Source organism: Nelumbo nucifera, chromosome 2, assembly GCF_055504915.1.
Source record: "Nelumbo nucifera cultivar China Antique chromosome 2, China Antique-T2T, whole genome shotgun sequence".
NCBI lineage: Eukaryota > Viridiplantae > Streptophyta > Magnoliopsida > Proteales > Nelumbonaceae > Nelumbo > Nelumbo nucifera.
The window spans coordinates 11,193,443-11,216,465 of NC_142650.1; the positions used below are offsets into that span (position 1 = coordinate 11,193,443).

Genomic DNA, 23,023 nt, shown 5'->3' on the forward strand with positions numbered 1-23,023 from the left:
TCAACCGCGCCCAGAACTGATTGCAGGCTCCTTGCGGCTGCAAGGACATCAAGGGGATGAGGAATACCCTCATAAGTATGGATCTGGAGTTTTCTTTTCTTTTCCTTTTTTATGAATTTTAGATTTCGAGAATAATTTTTCCTGTAGTGTTGCCGTGAAATCTTCTGTGGCTGGCTAGTCAACTGCTCGAATGTCCTTCACCACTTCAAAACTGGGCATAGATATATGGTGGGAGAATTTCATTAGAAGCCGGTGATCGGTCAGATAACACTAAGGCCCATTTGGTTCGCTGGAGTAGGGCTCTGGAACTGGAATCGGAATGGTTCATTTAGATTTCAACCGTTTGGTTGGATAGAAGCCTAGAAGAAAGGGAGTCCCATTTCCATTTCTGATCCCATTTGAGGGAGTGGTCATTCCCTCTTCTTCTCTTGGGAATTAAATCCTGTTTCAATTGATTTTAATTCTCATTCGGATTCTTGTCTGAACCAAATAAATTATTAAAATAAACCATTTCCATTCTAATTCTGACATATTTTTATTCCAATTCTGACCGCTAACCAAGCGGAATGACAAATTTTAATAGAGTGTAGCAAGAATGACTCTCAAGTGCTAAATTATCTCCAAGCATCAAATAGTAGCTCAAACATCAGGATTATCTTTAATATGATGTGACCGCAGTTGCAACATTTTATGAACACGATCCCTCTTTGTCGGTCTCTGTTTCTCTGTGAAATAATGCAAAAATAAACTTCAAAGTCTGAAGATAGTAAAGAACTTTAAACAAATGAAAGCAGTGTTTACATTATTGATATATTGAAGCACGTACCATGATGGTATACATAAAGCTTATTGCGACCTCCTTTTCTTTGAGACGTAAAGCGAGGCAGTGGAGATTGTGGGCGAGAAGAATAGTATATGGAGTGTGATTTGTATAGTGTGTTACAAAGGAGATAATCACTTAGAATTGGTAGAATTGAATTGTTTATGAGTGGTGGCCCGTTGGTATGTTAGCTGGTTTGTTTTAGAATTGATGTGGAACGATTCCATTTGGGGAAAGAGGAGGTTATAAGTGGTGTGTGGCCTCAAATACTCCTCCCCCTTTCCAACAAACAAACAAACAAACAAGAAATCACATTAGCGCCCCAGATGCACATCTCAGCATGCATTGGGGACATCTTCCACACTTGTCACTGGGAGATGTTCCCAATACATGGTTGGGATGTGGTGTGAGGCAGGGCGCCGATGTGAACTAAAAAAAAAAATTATCAGTTTTTCTAGTGAAAAATCAATTTAGTAGGGATCTGACAAAGCTCCTTGATTTCTAAAGGACATGTGAGAATAACTTCCTAAAAAAAGGTAAATTACAAAGACCCCTCTATTAGTATTACCTCAGTTAACTTCAAGAAGGATTTTCGTTTGACTGTTTAAAGTTTTATAAATGCCTAAACTATCCTTTTCTAATTGATTTTACCTTTTTCTTTAATTTATAAAACCATGTTACTGTTTTTTTAACACTTTGTATTGTTCATTGTCTTTTCTATTAAAATTAATTGAAATGGCTATAGTAAGGACAACGAGTGATTGCCTAGAGTTTTCAATATCCATTCCTAGCAGGTGAATCTTTTTAATTAACTCACAAGAGATTTCTTTTCCTTTTCTAAAACGATCACTAGTGAGATGACAGGAGTATTTCCAGACGAGAAGCAATGGAGGTAGTTTTGGGTCATTTAGGTTTTAAGAGAAAATGGGCAAGAAAAAGAAAATTGAAAAAGTTTAGTGGGGTATTTTGATAATTTAATGCCTTTCTATCATCTCACTTAATAACTGAGGGGGTATTTATTACAATATAAATGTTCAAGTGGTCTTTGTCGTAAATTAAAGTATAGGGGGTCTTTGTCATTTACCCCATAGTTCAAGGGGGGGTCTTTGTAATTTATCCTAAAAAAATCACTCTTTACGTCAACATCAACTGCAAGATAAATGAATATTCAGTTCATCCAATTTGATAATGACCAAATGGCACCCTCGACTCTCTGTAAGAACTCACAAAAGGAAAAAGCTCTAACTAAAGAGTGAGAGCCCTCCAGTTAAGCCCTGTTTGTTTCACTTACCTAGGTACATAAATTTATTTAGGCAAGTGTAATTCTTAAGTAAATCTTGTTGAGTAAATTCGATTCCAATGTTATTGTGTGATATAGACTATCCAAATAAAGGGAAAAGCAAGAGGGAGGAAGCATTATTTTAGTGTAGATAAGTTGCTTACCACCCTCAACCTCAAGGAGGGTATCATTTACACAAATAAATGATACTCTCTGAAATCATCACTTACTATGGGATCCAATATAGCGGCAAATGAACATGCCGATTGTGATCAATTACCCGATTGATTAACTTATCCCCCCTCCCCGCCCCCTACCATGAATTAAACCTATCTATTCTTTATCTATATCTATACTACTATACAAGTATAAGTGCTCTAATAAAATTTGTGTACATTTTGTTTGACTTTTTCTATTGCTATTTTTTGTATATTAAATAAAGGCAAAAAGATATTTCAAGATGTATTTATTACAGTCTATTAAAAGATAATAAAATCTTGTCAGGATTTAGCTTTTAATTGTAATACAGTAATAGTAATAGATCACATTAATGAAAAAATCATGTTAATCTATTTTCTCCCCTTAAAAATTTGTTTACCTTGCCATTTATTTACATCAAACCAAAATTAGATGGGCCAAAAAGCAAAGTGAAGGAAATTAAGGCTAGAGCATTTCTTTCTGAAAATTCTTAAGGACACACGTAGCCTTACAGGTTACTTCGGATCAATTTTTATGTAGCTTTTTTAGTTGAGCTGCTTGGAAGAAGCCACTAAAAGAAGATAGTATGGAGAGTGTCATGTAGATTAGAGATCAGATCTCCTACCTACAAACTCTTGAGAGGTCCCTAACCACAAGACATCACATCCACACATTGAGAGTATCTCCTTCCTGATTCATGGGGGAGATATTTCCAATACATAACAATAGTGTCTTGTGGGTAGGATGTGGGAATAGTTTGTAAGAGATCTGGAATGTGTAGATTTGGGGTGACTATGGGATGGGCCGGGCAAGTCCAAACTAGGCTGCATATATTCTGCACTAAATTTAAGTTATTTGTTATATGAGTTGTAATAATTAATAAGGATATTGAAATTACTAGTATTGTTATCTTTCAACCAAGGTTCAAAGTATCGATATGTATTGGCCCATATCTTCTTATATATATTGTATTTGGAGCTTCTCGATACATCCCTACAGAGGGTGTATCGGGGTTTTGACTGGTTCAAGGGGTGGACGGACAATACTATCCGATACACCTTTACTGATATATCGGGTATATCGATATTTTGAATCTTGCTTCCAACTCCTAAGTTATGGGTTAGACAAAGCAAAATACATAACTCGTTCTCAATCCCTATCACTAGCCAAAAATTAGGAGAGGATTCTAGCTGACTGAAAATAATGGATTAAAACATTTTAGAATGGTTTTCAAAACTGGACCGGACCGGACGGTTAACAAACCGTTGACCCGGACAGTCGAACCATCCAACGGTTTTGACCATTTTTTATTTTTTTTGTCAAAACAGACTATCCATTCAATTCGAATGGCCGGACCATTTGACCTGAGAGCTAGACCCCTAATCGATTCGTTGTCCAGTTTGATTTTTAAAAACCATGCATTTTAAGGTATGCACGCAAACAATCTCTTAGGGTTCAGACTTTGTTAGAATTAAACTGACAAATTTGAAAGTAAATAAAGTAAAAGAAGCAAAGAGAAACCCCAATAGGCGCTAAAGTAGTTAAGCCTACAATTTCATGAATATCAATTAAATAAAGGGGTAATCTAATAAACTATACCCAAGTTTTAAGAAATGGACTAAAATAAATCCTTTTAAAGTATTCCTAAGTTTTATGACAATTGGCATCATTAAATAATAGTGGAAAATAATAAAATGTTGAATTTTCAAAATAAAATCCGATCAATCAAAAGCATGATTTGACCATTTTTCGTTAAAGCATATAACAACAACAACAATAATAATAATAATAATAATAATAATAATAAGGGTTTCTTGCATATAAGGGCAATGTTGTCGGAGGTGGCCGGAGGCAGAGGTGGCGGCGGCGGTGCTGGTGGTTTCTCTATCCAATGCCACAACTTCCGCCCACCTCCGCCTCAGCTTCTGGCAACGTTGCCGGAGATGGGTGGAGACAGAGGTGGCGGCGGCAGCAGGTAGAGGAATGACCACCAGCACCGCCGCCGCCACCTCCGGCAATGTTGTCGGAGGCGGAAGCGGCAGCGGACGGTGGTGGTGGCGGCGGGTGGTGGCGGGCGGCGGCGACAGGTAGAGGAATGACCACCAGCACCGCCGCCGCCACCTCTGCCTCCGGCCACCTCCAGCAATGTTGCCGGAGGCGGAAGCGGTAGCGGACGGTGGTGGCGGTGGCGGGCGGTGGGTGGTGGCGGGCAGCGGCGAGCAGCGACGGACGACGACTCTGGTGAACAAATGGTAAGAAGAAGAAGATGAACAATGTTTTTGCCCTTTATTGATATTATTTTTATAAAGTTAACTTAATTTAAATTTTTTTTAAATATATTACTTTTATTGATATTAAACCCCAAAAGTTGCCCTTATATGCTATTACCCCTAATAATAATAATTGTAGGGAACTGTTTCAGTTGAGTACTGTTTCATGTCATCACTGAAATGAACCGATTAGGGGTGTAAACGAAACGAATTTGAATCAGGTCAGGCAATATCCGAATTTCAATTTGATTAAAAAATCTGATATTCGAATTTGATTCGATATCCGACGGATATTGAAAATTAATATCCAAATTCAAATCCGATTAAATATTCGAATATCTGATTCGATTCGAATTCGATTAATTAATTATTTTAGATAATTAATAAAATATCCAAATTCGATTCGAATTTATCGAATCGAATCAGGTCATATCCGAATTCGAATCCGATTAACTATTCGGTAAGAATAGAATATCCAAATTCGACCGATTAAATATTCAAATTATTCGATTATGTTGAATATTAAATTCGGAATCGAATTTTCGAATATCCCTAAAACCGATTGACTTGGGTCAGCCCAATGCTGATAGCTTACTCCACGTTGGATGGGGCAAACTCTTCTCTCCATGCTATGCTGGGTCATATATAGAATGCAGGTGATTGGGTAACTCATCGTCACGGTTCACCGATCTTATTGAATTGTCTATAGGAAGCGCCTCTTCTTATCCGGACCCTTTGAAAACTCTGCTCCTGACCCCGGTTAACTGCTACGGTTGTTTATCCTACGAATTTTGCTTTTGCTCTACAAAAATCAACATAATTTAGGTGATTCTTTTCCCAATACGAAGGTTGCATCCAATTTAAGTTAACCTCCAATCTGAAGTGTGTGTTGCTTGGGCTTGGGGTGAGGTGGGTAACGTCGTTGCTCTAGCTAAGTCTATAGTCTTTATTATGTTACTGGGTATTCATTAAAATCTAACTTGAATCATCTACTCTATTTATGTAAGTTAAGAAAATTAAAGGGGGAGCAATGGAAATAATAAATGAAATTAAATTTAAGGCCCGTTTGGTTTGGTGTGTCTGTTTGTATAGTCTATCGGCTATTTAGAAATGCAGTAGATCATGTTATCGTCTTTTTCCATTTGGTTCAGAGGAGATTTAACCGCTAAAAAACATACGTTGTGTCAAAAAGGCACACAAAGTCAGTTTTGAGATATTTTCGTGAAGCTTCAAGTGGAGCTTTTCAGTTTTTTTTTCTAACTCGTATTTGAGAGGAAAGACGTGCGAAAAGATATGCCTTAACCAAACAGTGTTCAGGCTATCAAGATCTTGATGCAAAAGCTTACTATGTCTTTTAACTGTCATAGCTTCCAGAATACAAAAAAGGCTTGCCAAAAGGCCCTTAAATGAACTTACACATCACGTCGGAAAATTCAACCCTTTCATCAAATTCCCAATTTACATATGGATGATTTTATATACTACCAATTCAGATTACTTTGTATTTGATGAGGGGTGATTTAGCCCTCTAGTGACATTACGACACATGGCTCCACAAACCCGATGGACAACAACTCAACTCCACGTAAGCAGACTTCAGAAATATGACGGGAACCTCACATCCATCGCTGACTCTTCGGCCCCACTTCGGCAAGTCGGCCTGTAGATAGATTAGCCAGTGTCAAGTCGGCATATGAGGCAACCTGCCTCCGTCGACCTAGTAGATACGTGGCCCAGCCTTGGCAGGCCAGATTGGAAATAGGTTGGACGAAGACAGCTCAACGTGGGAGGCGACTTGACTCCGCTAACCTAGTGAAGATTTAGCTAATGGCCAATGTGATGCAACGAGCGAGCGACCTCCTCCTCGAGTAAGCTACTGCTTCCGGCCTTCCTGAGATCACGATGCCACATCGTCAGAGCTAACTACTGCCTCGCTCGCTTTGGGTGCAACCGAATAAGCACTTCCCATTTACACGAAGTCCACCACTGGGCGTGAAACCACCTCCGAACCAAACGAGTCAGAGATCTCGGACGCGCTTCGTGGAGCTTATGACATCCTGTCTATATAAAGGCATTCCCTTCTACAAAAGAGGTACGTGCAATTCAGCACTAACAACTCTCTTGCTCTCAAGCTTTTTGATTTTCACAACTTATCGCTCTCGGGTAAAACAATCTAAATACTCTGATATCTTCTTTTGCAATTCAACTAGGCGACCTATTCAAATTGGCATCTGAGCTATTCGCCAAACGAGAGCACCTGATCACGCATGATCAGTATCCATCGCCACCAAGCACAAATCTTGAAATTTCCAAATTCCATGGTTGGTTCATCTCAATTTTTGCTGAAACGATTGGTTCTTCTTTTTTGGCGGGGTTTCCATGTAAGCATTTCTAACTAGCAATCATTAATGGTAATAGAATATTCAGTTTTAAAACGAGTACAAATAGAAATATATAGGATGCAAAACCTTGTATTTTACATTATTATATATATATATATATATATATATTTGTATTTATACTCCTTCCAAACTAATCCTAAGGATTTTGCAAACAGTTGTAGAAATTTTAGTCCATTTACCGTAACGAGATTTTCCGATTAATAAATTAGAATATGCACTAATTGGCCAAACACTAAACTAAACTGATGGAACACCAAGTTTAAATTACTTGCTTTAGTTGGACTATTGTAGTAGGACAAAGTGAGAAGTGATATTTATAGTAGACAAAGAAATAAGATCAAGATTCATAAGAGCCAAGAGGTGTTCTCGCGAAGTGGAGTAAAAGCTAGACAAAATTAGATGATAGATTTGGACCATTTGGTTACTAGTCATTGAAGTAGAGGGGGTGGGAGACGATTCTGTCCTACTGCTTAATTACTTTGTTTCTTTTTTCTTGAAAATTTTGTAAAATTTGATTCTTCAGAGACTCATAAAAAAATATAAGCATATACAGAAAAGAAAAAGAGAATGATCTAACAAGAAAAGAAGCACACACACTATCTCTCTCTCTGAGAGCTGCAACTTGTTGAAAAGCGGAAGCGCTTCAATCCGAAAAGCAGGGTTTCCTCTGTGCTGCGCGACCATAGTAATAAAACGTGCAGGGATGGCATGACAAGAAAAAATGGAGGAGCTGGGAAGGGTCGAACAGAGAGAAACGTGAAAGAAAGGACTTGTTTTGTTTTGTTTCGGGCTTTACATTATTCTTGGTAATTTTTTTATGAAAGAAAAAATGGTTAAATTTCCCGGCTTTAAATTAAGCGCCTACCCCGTTGATCTACGTGCAGAAGAATCACCAATGGCGACAAGAAATCAGTGAGGCAGCATTGCAGAGCGTGGACCCAATCCGAGGAAGCCGAAGTAACCCCTTCGGAGAAATAATCGAGTCCTCTAAAACACGCAACCACCATCTAGAGATAAGAGAAGACACAGATTACGTGAATCAATGGTGGATTGGTGGTTACGTCTTGGCTCTAGTCACTCGCATGGCAGCGCTAATGGATGATGGTTACCGGAGAACTTTCTCCGGCAGCAACCATTTCCCCTCTTTTAGTCTTACTAGCCGCTACTGGATTGAATCATTAATGTGTGATATATACAACCAAATCCACTCAACTCCAAAATCTAAAATTCCATTAGATTCCTCACCCATCGTCCGTCCATAATTCCATCAACCAGACAAGAACCAGTACAGAGAACCCCAGAAAAATGCAATATCATTCTCTGATTCAATCGCTTGTTTTCCTCTCTCTCCATCTCTCCTTTACCTGTGCATTGTACTTTTCCCTCCCGGACCATTACTTCAAGTTCATGCATCCATCTCTTCGTCAGAACGTATCGGACGAGTATATCGAGCTGACCAAGCCCCTTCCGTCCGACGTATTCACTCCTTCCTGCTCTCTCCAGCTTCCCCAAGAGCGCTTTGCCCGCCCCATTGCATCATCCCTGTTCTCGTTCTCATACTCACCGCCGTCCGGTTGTCTAGCCCCATGGACCCACGTCGTTCTCGAATTCCGCGCTTCATGTGACGATGAACTGTACGATAGGATCATCGGCGTCTGGCTCGACGGCGTCGAAATTCTCCGCACCAGCACGGCGGAGCCTACGGAATCTGCAATGTTCCCAAAGGTTCGGAAGGACGTCACCAGGTACTCTTCCCTGCTTTCGCGGTCTAATCTCACACTCACGGTAATGCTAGAAAATTTTGTTAACAACGCCTTCACCGGAGTTTGCAACGTTAACATTTCTCTTCTTTATTACGGGGAGAACGAGACCACGAATTCGCCTTCACTTGAAGATCGGAAATATCACAGAAAACTTGGTTTTTTAACCGGAAAAACTGTCGATCGAACTGAAAAAGAGGGAACATTCGGATTTAAAGATGAGGAATTTACAATTACAACTATTAATAAATCTGAGAAGAAATCAGGGTTAGATGATAGATCTGCAACTGAATCCGTCGAGAACACCCGAGCGATATCTGCATTCCCGGTTGAAGTAAAGAAATTGGGATTTATATCTTATAGACCTGGTGGTGGAAAGAGGGGGTTGAAAGGATCACAAATTTTATATGAAAAACCTGCAGACATGATAATCCCAATTTCAGGTAATAACAGTAATGGTTTCTGGTTCCGAATTCAGAATGAGTCAGATGTGTACACCAGAGAAATCCAGATTCCCCTTAATACCCACAGAGCTGTTTTGGAGGTTTACGTGTCATTTCATGGAAACGACGAATTCTGGTACTCGAACCCTCCTGATGCTTACTTCAAAAAGAACAACTTGACCCTCGAACGAGGAAATGGAGCTTTCCGGCAAGTTTTTGTGACAATAGACGGTGCTTACGTTGGATCGGAGCTACCTTTTCCGGTCATATTCACGGGAGGGATCAACCCATTGCTCTGGGAACCCGTCGTCGCAATCGGAGCATTCGATCTTCCTTCCTACGACATTGATTTGACTCCGTTACTCGGTCTTCTTCTGGATGGAAATAACCATTCCTTTGGACTCGGAGTGAGTGACGGAATTCCATTCTGGCTTCTTGACGCTAATCTGCACCTTTGGCTAGACCCAGATGCGTCTGTTGTCCAAGCAGGATCTTTGTTTTATCAAGCCCCCGATGTTTCAGTGAGACGAATTCCGAAATATGCACCACAGCTTAATGGATTCTTCAAGACAAAAGCCAAAGGGATGACGGTGTTCTCCGGATGGGTGAATTCGACTGCAGGGAACTTCACCACCAGCATCAAAAAGAAATTGAAACTCAAGAACTCGATAAAGTTCAAGAAGAATGGAAAGATCAAGGATGTTAAACAGAGAATCAGTGTGAAGACAAGAGTGATGGTGATGTCTGACAGAGGGTACGTTCTCAGTCGAGCAACCTTCTTAAGGAAGTACCCTCTTAGCATCACAACCACCATTAAAGCAGGACTAGAAAACAATACGTATCTATTAGTCACTAACATCTCTCATTCCATGATTGAGAAAACCTCCGCAGGGCACTTCTCGAGCTCTGTTACCAATTCCCAAGAATCCTCCGGAGAGATGGTGTTTCAGGGCAACTCATTTCTCTCTGGTTCTGGTAATACTCAACAAACTCTCAAATACAGATACGGGTACAGTTGCTACTCCAGAACTGTCGCAGCAAGCAATGGGAAGCTTTTGAAGGATAATTCAACAGATTTCTGTGCTCAACCCCAAGGATAATTCAACTGATTTCCCCCTTCCACAGTGAGATATCTATCTAACCCTTGACTTAATTTGTAGTTTGATCTAAATAAACAGGTTGTGCTTGTAAGTTTCAGTTTCTCCCTGTAATATAGTTCCTAGTCGCCTTTTAATTTTGTACCATGAGAAGTCCATAGCTTGTACTATAGTTTCATAATTCCATATATAGCATGAGGAATCTACTTGTCTTATTGTAATTTTTCTTTGTTGCATGTTATCGTGCTTCTATCTGAATGTTCTTCTTCTTCTTCTTTTGAATATTCCCTGCTCTGCTCTGTTGTCACAGTTTGATATGAAAATCTTGATTGCACAACATGTTCTAAATGTCACAGCAGAAACTCCCTGCTGCAATGATCACAGAGAATAACAGCACCAAGGTTCATTTTTGTTGGAGTTATGAATACATAATACTGCTATTGCTATCCCTATAGGGAAGGCACGTTCATGTTGAGAGCGAATTGCCTGTAAATCACCCAACTAGAAAACTCTTCTGTTGAAGGTTTTCTTTTGCCTATCTTGACTTTCTCAACTCCTTGACCATTAATCATGGTTTCAAATTTTCTTTGACTTAAATAGGCCCTAATTGGAACTGATCAATTGGATCAATTGGGATCCATCGTCTTACGTGCTTTTTACACCCATATCATGTGAAATTTCATTTCTCTTCGAATTCGGAATACCAGAGTCGGCAAAATCCTCTTAGTACACTCAACTATCTGACAATTAAATCACTACACAAAGTACAAACTAAGGTCCCTCCCCCTCCAAAAATAAAGTCTTCGTTTAATCCACAAAAGGTAAGCAATTTCATCCTACAAAGAGTTGAAAAAACTAATACTGTGCCGATGAGAGAAAGAGAAGTTTGCTAACATGATATTAATTTAAGAGCCATTCCTTTTTAGTGAATTGAAAAAAAAAAAAAAATCATTCATTACGCGGTGGGGCAGTGAAAACAAGTCTGCACATTTAAATTTTAAAGGAAAAATTTCTTAAACTTTCTGACAATTGTCTAAAACTTAATTAACATGTGACATCATGTAACTAGAATTTTTTTAAATTTCCTAAAATGCCCTTATTATTTCTTATCTTTGCTCTGGCTTGCCCCAAACCACTCCCCATCTTCTGTTGCAGTCGAGCTAAAGACACCTTCTGAATTGCCTTCCGCCTTTCTCCTCAGCTTGCCCCAAACCACTACTGCAAAGGATTTTAAATCCAAGGAATAGAATGAATGAAGCCCACTTTCTTCTATCAATCCTCAACAGATTCGGGGTAAAGCAACTCCTGTTCCCACTTCCCAAATTCCATTGTTCATGGGTACTTTCAATTAATCAAGTTTCAAGTTGGAACCCTCTCCTTGTGGCCAGTTGGTCTCCCAAAAAAAGAAAAAAATTAAGTCCGAGATTCAACCATGTTTCAAAACAAACATTGATACATACGAGTATATGACACGAAACGTATCAGTTTGCAAGGTCATTGAAACACTAAATATTAGGGTCTACGACCTATGCCCATGCTTCAGTGCTTAAATATTAGGGTCTGCATTCACCATAGTGACACTGGTAGATGCAGAAGGAGCAGCATCTGGTTGCTTGATGGCGGGTGGGCCCATAGGTGCTACATCTGGGACTGCCGTTTCAACTGGATTGGATGCCTCCAGCTGAAGTGGCAGTTGTGATAGTGAGGGCTAGTAACAGTAGGCAGGCAGCCTTCGGCGATCGGCAAAGGAGAAGCTGGTCTGGTTTCCGATGAAGCCTAGAAGCTTAGGGCAGTTGATATTTCATCCGTTAGATTTTATTTTGAAAATTTAAGGAATAGTGGATGGTAAATTGGACATTCTCTTTCTTTCTGTTAGTACTTACCAACGATGCCGATTGTTAGAAACAGTAAAGGTAGAGTTAGTCAATTAACTAAACCATAAAGATAATTTAAGAAATTTGCTTAATTTTAAAAATACCCTTAGGACTTTTTTTTTCAGGGCAAATTTGGAATTCCCCGTTCTCAATGAAATCAGCAATGGGTTGGGATTTCTACCCCCATTGAGATATAAGGTTGAAACGGGGGGTAGGATATTTGAATTCGTGATCGAGGATGGGATATGCAAAACTTGGCCCCGCCCGGACCTGTCCGGTTGCCATTGCTAGGAATGTGCACAGCACAGGTTAGACCTCATCTGCAGTTGATTGTTCATTGTTTCAATCAGCAAAGACCTGAGAATGGGATGGGAGAATTGGGTGAGAATGCGATGGGAATGAGATGGGTGGTAAAAAGATAGAAATTCTTAAAAGACGTGAGAATGGGATGCGAAAATTGGATGAGAATGAGATGAGTGGTAATTGGTAAAGATAATGGGAGGGGAAAATTGGATGATACAATTTCTCAAAAATTAAGTTGGGAATGGGGTCGCACAGAAGCGGTGCTAACCAAGGATGATATTCAATTTTTTACAAAGTAAAACATAACCTCAAAAATTAATGAAAACCGATCAGCATTATGAGTTATATGTCACTCCGAAGCCAGATGTATTTTACATTAATCTATAGTCGATATTTATTATTGAGTTTGAGGGCTAGGCTGCGTTTAGATAAACTTCATAATTTGTGCCTTTAAAGCCCAAAAGCACAAAACCCCAATTTAAGCGGGGTTTGAAAGCATTTTTGCTTCAGATAAAAATGTTTCTTATACCAATTCTTACCAACACAACCCGCTCAAAATCAGTAGTTAATGATATCCAAATAGAGCTAAATTGTAGAAAAAGTGCAAACTCTGGCTTCATACTATCAAATTTTCTCTTTTAAAGGAAGGAAAGGAAAAATCTAGGGCATTTTACAAAAGAAAAAACAAAGTTTCATTTATTGACAAGATCTGTGATATTTTAGAAAAAAATGTTCAATCCCGTGAGTTTAGAAAATAAAATTTATCTTTGGACAGAATTGTCCTTTTCTTCCCTTTGGTTATGTTTCACCATTATCATCAATCAAAAGTTTCCTTTGACCTTCCCAATTTGAAAAGTTCAAAGGATTCATATTCTTTTATCTGTCTTCTTATATAATCCTTCCTGGATGCTATTTTGTGTGCTCCTTTTTTATCTCCCACCGGTTCACCAATATATTGGAAATTTTCTTGCAAAAGTTTTGCCGAGCTTTTTTAGTCACCGTTTAAATTTTCTAATAGTTTTCAATGATGGTTGAATAAACTCAATTTCATGTTAAAAAGAAGAATACTGTTCGGGTCATGGTTGATTTGGCCTCTAAAACCACGTGGTCGCCCAATCATCTTGCCTATGTCGGCACCGTTTCATTTCCGTGGCCTACCTTATCTCCTCGGCCACGTTAGCACTATGTCACCTCCGTGGCCTACCTTATCACCTTGGCCACGTCAGTACCGTGTCACCTTTGCAGCCTACCTTATTCTTTCAGCCACGTCAGCCCTACGGCACACGGATAAGTACAACCAATAATAGGAGAATGATGAGGATAATTCCGTTGGGGATTAGGATCCTATCTCTAAGACCTCGGCAAAGAACCTCACCCCAGCAATCCCATAAGCCTAATCCAACTAGGATGCGGACTTACGGCTATAAAAAGGTATCCCACACTCGAGGTAAGGGCATCAGACTTCTAGCACTCATACTCCCTCTTTGCTCGGCCCAACTCTCTCATTGCTTGGCCTAACCTTTCTCTACTTCCTACTGACTTGAGTGTCGGAATATCTACCCTATTAGCAAGGATTATCTAATTGTTCCCCTTACTTCATGCACCATCTCAGATTGAGCAGCATTAAATTCTAATCAAAGTGTAATAATCTTCCTAAGGTTTAGAGTGAAAGACGTAAATACCTTGGGCTTCACCCATCTCACCAAATCAATGGCTGCAATATGCAGCAGCTGCAGCATTTGCTAAATTTCTTCCCTTTTTATTAAAGATTTCATGATGAGTTTTTGAGAAAAGATGTGAAATATTTGAGCCTGATATGGTTTTGCCATTTGACGGCTAACAAATAAGGCATTTAATCCATTTATCCATAGAACCGATTCAATGTCTCTCAAGTTCCTTTAGAATGCCCTCAAATCCAAGTTTTCAAGGGGGAATACGAGAAATAATCACTGTTTTCAAAATCGGACTGGACCGGATGGTCGGATCGGAAAATTGGGATGATCGGTTTCGTTTTTCTCCAAAAACCATTTTTTCCCCCAAAATTATTGATTTTGGTCAATAAACCGCTGAACCGATCGGTTAACCGTTTGAATGGTTTTGGCCGTTTTTCAATTTTTTTATTTTTTTATTTTTTTATCAGAATGGGCCGACCATTTAAGTTAAACGGTCGGACCATTCGAATCGATAACCGGACCCCTGACCGGTTCGGTCACCGGTTCGTTTTTAAAAACCATGGAAATAATGGATAAATCATAAATCTAGAGAGAACATTGAAACAGGTACGAAAGGGAAAATTCTGTCCAAAAAACTTTTACTTTTGCGTCCACTTATTTGAACATTATTTTGAAAACATCACCGATTTTGTCAATTAATTAAATTCCATTAAGTTTTTTTTTTTTTTGTAAAAAATCTAATCCTTGTTCCATTCTTTTCTTTAGTCATCATCTCTTCTCCTTTCAGTTGTTTTGTATAGAAAGAAATGTTTTGCTGCTAAAGAGGTAGCACAAGCCTTATCCTCTCGTATTTGACATTTTATAGTTCTCCCGTTTCCTGCTTCCTCCAAAGTTATGTTTGGTTTGAACGAAAAGGTAGGGAAACATACAAGTATCACTGAATTTTCTGAGAATCGGTGAAGGATTAGGAGAAACCCTTGGACTCGATTGGAACTTGATATATGTTTGGATATAATTGCTATTTCCCAAACTGGACTCAAATGCAAGTAAAGTCCCTTTAAAAAAACAAAACAAAACAAAAAACTGAAAGATGTTGGAGGGAGCCAGGGAGGCAAGTAGAGGTGTCAATGGATTGATATTGGGTTGGACCCGTCTAAATCAAAATCAATTTGGACAGATTGAATGAACCAATTAGACATATTGAATTGGATCAATTCAGATTTAACGGTTCAAAGTATTTATTGGATTGGACCTGGTCCATCCCTAATGAATTTATATTGGATTGGGTTGGATTGAGCTAATATCTGGACCATTGACATAAGATAAGAATATAGGTGTCAATGGACCAGGTTTGAGTTAAAACCAATCTAAATTAAAAGAAATTTTTGAACAGATTGAATGGTGCAGGCATTGAATTAGACATTTAGATTGATCCAAATGGTCCAAAATATTTATTGGATGGAATTGGACTTGTTCCATTTCTAATGGATTCACATTGATCTGGATCGGATTGGACCAAATCCAGTCCAACTGACACCCCTGGCGGCAATAAGCATTGTTACAAGTTTGGAAAGTGTTCATATTATATTGATTGCATTGGGATTGGATACTTAACTAGTTTGCATTGAATAAGACTAAACCTACATTATACTTTAGATCTTACATTCATATAGTTTAGTTGATCGGGGTTTTGTTAAAAGGGTCCAAATCCATAAAAACACAATCTGGGTCGTTTAAATTTAAAAGAAAAAGAAAAAAGGAAAGAAACTAAATAGGAATCGCAACGGGGCAGGTCCCAATTCTGAAATTAACCCCCAGCCCTGTCCCCGATCCCTGTTGGGGATGAAATTTGTCCTCCATCCCCGATCATCGACGGGACCCCGGGGACCCAAATCCCTAAAAATTCTTTAAATTATAGTATCTTTTTTTTAAAATAAATTTACTTAAAATAAATAAAAATTATAAATTATAAATAATGTTTTAAATATATATATATATATAATTGGGGTCGGGGTAGGATAGGGACCTCAATCTCCATCCCCAACCCCGACCGATCAGAGATTCCTATTAATCCTCGTCCCCATCTTCACTCTGCCAAAACAATCCCCATCCCCGACTCCATCGGATCAAAAAATTTAACGGAATGGAAAAATTGCCATCCCTAAGACTAAAGGCCCATCATAGTTCACGGGTATTCAAGTTCGGATCAGGCTAGAAAAATGATCAGAAATCCATCGGGATGGCAGCTTAACACGAAACTCCAACATACCTGCCAATACATGCGTCCGTGATGAATGCGGAATTTCATATGGCCAAACTGAAATTGGACTCGACTGCACAAGTATTCGATCCGAACGGCCGTTTGGAGAGATAACTGTGAGATTGTACCCCACCATGAGACACAAAAACAGAAGGGTCCATCTCCCTGTCCGGCAGCCAGGGCGCTTCAAAATTGGTGAATGACAGAATGATTATAATCTTTCTCTCTCATCCCCACATCTGCCCAGTCTCCTTTACCTTGTTTTTCCTTTGTTTGGTAGACGTTTCCAACTTCCTATTGCTTTTTCAATTTTCATTGGGTGATGATCTGGGTACATCACCTTTTTTTTGGTAAGGGTGGCACCTGCACTCTGATCGCTCGATTTGTTTACAGCAAAATTTTATTTGCACGGGTACAAATGTATGAGAGTACAAATGTGCTGAATGTAAATTCTAATTTAATTTTGCTTCATATTTAACCTTCTTATTTGTCTGTGAGAAGTAAACTGATGTAGTCTCCACCTCATATGAAAGAGCATGGTTCAAAGTGTGATCATACGCAAAAGTAAATACGAGTCGTCTTTTTTGTTCGAACTTACCCCCCTTAAGGTCATCTTCCCATTTCTGTAAAAGGGGGCTTTTTTTGTACCCTTGATGTTTCTCCTATTTCTGGTAAAGTCATTCTCTCATTCCTATTTCTGGTGAAATGGAATTCCCCTATTAGAAGGAATAGTCATCCCCCCCCCCTTGGAATGAAATTTCATTCTAACAGATTCCAATTTTTATTCCGATTCCAGTCTGAACCAAACAACTATGGGAATAGACTATTCCAATTCCCATTTCAAAGAATTCCAATTCCAATTTTGATTTCAATTCCGACTGTGAACCAAACAGACTCTAAGTTTCAGAAAATTGAGCCAAAACATCTTTAGGGTATAAACCCTTCAAAAGTGGCCAGTGTCCTAACTCCATGTATTTAGGCTACGTTTGGTTTGAAGGAAAAAGTGGGGAAATGAAAGGTAGGGAAACCTATGCAAGATTGTATAGGTTTCCCTACCTTTCCTTTCCCTACTTTTTCCTTCAAACCAAACACAACATTAGTATTTCAGTGACCCCAAGATACACATATTGATACTTTAAACCTTATGAAAGAAAATGAAGGTAGGATCCTACGAGGAGGATTATTTTCTTTAGGAATACGTAATACTTATCAAAAAAAAAAAAAGATGATATGGTACCCTCTTCATAAAAGAAAGAGTTGAGGTGAAAGAAGGTGATGACAATTTGTGCATCAGTCTTTGAGATGCAAAATTTGCACTACCAATGAGTATAAACGAGATAAAGTACAAATTTTTATCAGGTATGATGAGTGCACATCGTAGCTACAAACAGATGGATACAAAACTGAACTGGGTGCAAAATTTGATCCAATTCAGACTTGCACTGCAATCAAATGGAGCCAGAAAGACAAGAAATAGAAACAGATACAGGGGTATTGGTGTAAAAAAAATGGGATGTGCGGTTCATGTGCCCTCAATGATCAACCTTTCCTTTTTGCCATAATAGTAATATTTCATTCGCTAGATATGTGCTTGGAAAGTAAAATTTGGTTTAACATTATCAAATTTGTAGATCACAACACAGGCGAAAACATTTCCCACTCACCCCACACAAGATTCTTGAAGATGAAATCAACAAAAACATCAAGACATTTCCAACTGAAACATCACAAACAACCAAGAGAAGCCAACGAAAGCCTAAGAAAAATTATTACAATCATTTATGGGAAAGTTAACATCACAAACAACCAAGAAAAATGAGAACACCCACAAGAAAATAAAGTTAATATAGATATTTTGTGTTACCAAGCGTATGATTTCTCTGTGTATGTTTTTCTTTTAGAGAGAGAAGAGAGAATCTGATTATGTATATTCATTTATGGGAAAGAAAGGGAGAACATAATTTTCTAATCTACATTTGGGCATGAGAATTCCTCATAAGAGCTCTTCTTAGTTTTTACACAAATTACTAATATTCGTAGATTAGTTTCCACGATGCAATACCTCCCATCACCTATTGTGGCAATTGCTGTTGTTGTTGTTGGGCCTTAGCAATAGAGCGACGATTTCAGAAAACTGTGGGCGCTTGGACGGGGAATTATTCCAACATTTCATCATCAACGACCGCAAGACTTGTGGACAATCCTTGGGAACATCTGGTCTCAGCCCGGAAGCAGCAATCCCAACAGCTGCCTGAACAGGCGAATATGCCGCATAAGCTGCCTCCCCTGTTACCATCTCCCAGATAACCATCCCAAAACTATACACATTGCTCATCCATGTCTCGCTTACACTCTCTGGATCACCTGCAATAATCTGTCATCACCAAACAACATCATCACGTTAGTCATGTTCTTAGCAAAAACTCAAGATTCTTTACAGTTTACATAATTATACCAAACAAAACGACCCTTTCACAACTTGAAAATTTTTGCAGATGAAGAATTCAACTCAACTATTTTGGCAAGACTTCTACCCAAACTAGTGGCAAACATGACAAGATCTTACAAGGTTTAATTTTTACTTGGGCATGCTTCATGATGAATGATAAAAGATAACTCGGGTCACTGGGTGGGATCCACTAATGAAACCCAACTGAGTGAAAGTAGCACTAGGGTGATAAAAATGATTTGTTTAATGGGACTCAGTAGGCATGCTTGGATAAGCATCAGTATTAAAGTGAAAAGGCAGAAGCAGATGCAGTTATAATAATATACTCGGCATGCTTGATGAATTATATTGGGAGAATTGCTTTACTTACTGATCCACAAATTGTGGTAAGCCATAAGTGATGTAAAGCCACCAATTTTAGGTATAACAGTAGCCTTAGAATAATAAGCAATTTGTGCAACTTCGTTTGCGGAAATTAACTCAAATTAATGGCCAGACATGCCTTGAGGTAGAATTACAGAGTCAGGAGTGATTGGGCAACTAACACATACTGCTGCAACAGTTTACTGAGCTACAGTGGTTGATTGGGTTTTAGAGTGCTTAGACAAAGCATGTTAGCTAGTGAAATATTGCTAAACACGTCTAGCCGTCTAGATGAGGTTAATGTAGCATAGCATGCTTTGACTAAAAGCGTCTTGGGAGACAGTATGTCAAATCATCTCTGCAAGAAAGGAAAATCCTTTCTTTATCACCTCTCCCGTTGAATGAACAGGTCATATCGTCAATCAAGAGACTCCAATTGATAGGCAGCCCCAGTTCAAATTCAGCAGTTGGCCATAAAATCATCAACCATCCCATGAATTACATTCTTTTGGACTGTTCGACGAAGTTGACATTATACTGATAGAATGTCCAAAAGAATGCATTTATTATATGGTTAGCATTTTCCCATTGAACTGTAGCCAAACCAAACAGGTGGTGGTCCGTTAGGGTGGGCATCTAAAATCTAAATCAACTCGAGTTTGTGAATCAATTGAACAATTGTGTCAATTGGGTGGACAAGAGCAAATTCTTTCTTTTAAATTTTAGTACTTCGTATGTAAAGTTAAGAAGGTAGGAAAACCAACCTCCGGAGCAAGCCACCGGTAACCGTCAGTTTCATACTCCGTCACCTCTCCAGTATTCTTGCAAGCTGTCACAATTCCCATGTCCCCAAGGCAAGCATTCCCCTGCTTGTCCAATAGGATCCTCTGTGTGTTTAAGTCTCTGTATGCGACACCATTATCGTTCATGAACTTCAACCCTTCTGCAATATCAATGGCAATTCTTATAATCTCCTTAGTCTGAAGCTTTTTTTTCTTTTGAATGATGTCATGGACAGAACCCCCTTCCATCAGCTTAGTCACCACGCACAGCCCATGATTTTCTTCGATGCAAACGCCGTGGAACTGTAAAATATTCTTGTGCCCACAACTCATCAGCTCCAAAAGATCTCTTCTGAGCTCAAATTCATAAGCACTTCCTTTCTCGCATCCTCTGATCTTCTCCATCGCAACCCGCTTGCCCTTGTAAACTCCCTTGAAAGAATTCGCTCCGATCTGATCTAGGAACTCAATATGATCTGGGTTCAAATGCCATCTCTCAATCTCTTCTCCACCGGACAGGACTGTCTGCCACTCATCAACAGAGACAATGAAGGGTGTAACCGGCAGGGGATTCTGAAGCTGAACCTTATGATTCGAGTTCTCGGTGCTATTTCCTTGACTGTGTTCGTCCTTGTCAACGTCGATCTCTTCAATTTCTCGGCCCTTAGTGTTCTCCTCTTGGCAACCACAGAGACCGAATGGGAGCTTCATAGCGGTGGGTTTTGGCTTCTTCAAAGCAGATTTCAGGGCAGTCTCGACCCGGGTCTTGAAGGATTTCTCTTGCCCGGATTGAACCAGAACAAGAACAATCCCGAGAGAAAAACCCTTTTTCTCAAAGATCTGGATCTTCTTACAGCAAATGGCCGCACTATCAAGTGCCCCCGACATGGCCGGCAATGAAATAGAAGAGGTACAGGCAAATGTGATCTTGAAAACAGATCCTTGGACTTCATCGTCAGACACTTCTTGAATAAAAATCGCAGGGTGGTCATCCACAGCTGCCTGCTCGAGCATTCGAATATGAAGGAAAACATCTTTCATGTCGAAACTCGCCTGTGCATAACTGTTAAAAGCAACGAAAGTAAGGAGATGAGAAAGAAAAATCACCCCGTGAAATTTAAAGACTAATCACGCAAAGTAATTGTTGACAAAGACCAAAGAACCCCAGAAAGAAGAATTAACTCAACCGAGATTCTTTCTCTGGTAACAAGCATTCGACCTGAGCGGTAAGGAGTCAAAATGCTTCCGAATATTGGAGATGAGCCTCTCTGGGAGCTGGCTACCAGGATAGAGTTGTGTGAGATTCCGCAAGACGCTACCCCACACAAGCTTTCGGCTACTCTGCATCCCAGTCGAGGGTGGTTCGCGAACCGAGTCGAGATTCAGGGAGTTCTTGAGCGTTGTGATCGCTCCGGCGACATTGCGCCCTAGACGCTGCAATTTCTTCTGCACAGCAGAGGATTCCTTGCCGGCGGCAGCCGAGGAAGTTGCCGGAAAGCCCTCTGATCTATCATTCGTTTTCATGAGAACTTGCTCTACCATATCTTCGTCAGTGCTGGTCCGGCTAGTCCAGCATTCGAGGGCAGCTGCCATGACCGAACCCAGATGCAAATGACGCTTGAAAACGGTAGAAAGAAGGAAAGCTCAGTAGAGTTGCAGAAGAGTTATTAACAAAGAACGAGGGAGAGACGTTTTTGTCTCTTCTAAGACCCTCTCCATCTCCCTTTTTAACTCCGACCCGACCCAACGGAGATGACGCGAAGGAACCTGTCTGTTGGATGTTCGGTGTTCCTTTTAAAAAAGGGCGATGATGAAGGTGATTCTCGGTGCTGGTGCTGATTATACAGCATACGTTTTCAATGGAGAGAGCATGTGTATCTATCCTGAGTGTATGTGCTCCTGATTTGCCTTTGATGCATACTCTCTCCTTAAGATCTGATGATCAAATGCTGATTGGGCCATGTAGAGTAGGTCCCGCCATCCAGTGAATCTTAGCCATCTATATTACATGGTAAGATATCAACCATGTGATACTTAGAGCTCGTTGGATGGGACCAGCCGGTGGTGCCACGTGCCATCAAGTCATCGTCATTATTATTCCTTCTTTCTTCGTAACGTTCTCTTTCTCGGAAGATCGTTTTGAAGTGTTTTGCTAATCACAGCTTTTCCGTTTTCCTTTTTCATGATTCGGCGACATGGGTTTAGAGCTTGGAAGGGAAGGGGAGGTGTGCGTTGCATGTGACCTGTGAACGACAACAGTTGAACTGTTGAAGGAGATTCATTTGTTGTGCAGATGAGTTGGACAATAAAATCAATGCGCCCTCATTTTCTCCGATTGCCACGTGTACAGAAACTTCCTTTTAAAATCGTAAAGGTACTACTATGGAGAATCCCGCTCTGCTAGACAAGTAGACAGCAGGCGTTGTAAGAATCAGAGGAATCTATTGGCCTTAATAACTTGACACATGTACGGTGTACGATTGAGTGGGTACAATTGAGTTAAATGTAAAATTACCTTGGTATCTTAAGATAAACTTTGCTCTACCATCCATCCATTCAATACCAACTGATATATGTACAGGTGGCAAGTAAATGGGGCTTTTGTTTCATGCACCGGTCATCTGTGCCCATACATACCATAATTTTAGCCTTCTTTTTTATTTTTATTTTTTGTGAAACAGCCCAAATGCTAATTTAGCCTTTTGTTTATGTATCAGGTATGTGAAACGTGATGGAATTGGAACTTTACGGATTTTTAGGGCAACCGTATGTGTTTGGCTGTTTGTCCGATTCCATTTTTTTTTTTTCCGATTCAATTGAAATTAGCTTTTATTTATAATTTTCAAACCAAACCTAAATAAGTAAATAGTCATAAATTCAGGATTCGTAAAGATTATTTTTAGGGTTTTTTACTTTTTTATTGTTCAGTTCACCCTAATAAATCTCAACTCTATCTTACAGTTTAGGTAGATACCAGTTGGAAATTGATAGTAATATATGGGTGAATATTGATATTATAGGTAGGGGTATTTTAAATTTTGAATTGCTAT

The 23,023-nt window shown here is 39.5% G+C and overlaps 1 protein-coding gene and 1 pseudogene across 2 annotated transcripts; one reads left to right on the forward strand and one right to left on the reverse strand.

Annotated features, from left to right (window-relative positions):
• The first annotated feature begins 7,452 nt into the window (after positions 1–7,452).
• Positions 7,453–10,490, forward strand: LOC104597360 (peptide-N4-(N-acetyl-beta-glucosaminyl)asparagine amidase A pseudogene; annotated as a pseudogene). The gene has a single exon (XR_016082024.1). The product of XR_016082024.1 is annotated as a peptide-N4-(N-acetyl-beta-glucosaminyl)asparagine amidase A pseudogene (transcript).
• A 7,575-nt stretch (positions 10,491–18,065) lies between these two features.
• LOC104597296 (Protein kinase superfamily protein) lies at positions 18,066–21,865 on the reverse strand. The gene is made up of 3 exons (XM_010258761.3): positions 21,193–21,865; positions 19,956–21,036; positions 18,066–18,753 (listed from the first exon to the last, which is right to left on the reverse strand). Exons 1-3 carry the CDS (start codon positions 21,564–21,566, stop codon positions 18,448–18,450), a joined length of 1,761 nt encoding a protein of 586 aa, XP_010257063.1. The 5' UTR covers positions 21,567–21,865; the 3' UTR covers positions 18,066–18,447.
• Between the last annotated feature and the right edge of the window lie 1,158 nt (positions 21,866–23,023).

Bases quoted from the DNA above. Each gene is read 5' to 3' on its own strand.
- LOC104597296 (XM_010258761.3), bottom strand. From the start codon at position 21,566: ATGGCAGCTGCCCTCGAATGCTGGACTAGCCGGACCAGCACTGACGAA. The intron at 21,037-21,192 runs GTCGAATGCTTG...TGCTTTTAACAG, and splicing joins TTTGACTCCTTACCGCTCAG to TTATGCACAGGCGAGTTTCG. The intron at 18,754-19,955 runs GTTGGTTTTCCT...TGGTGATGACAG, and splicing joins ACCGGTGGCTTGCTCCGGAG to ATTATTGCAGGTGATCCAGA.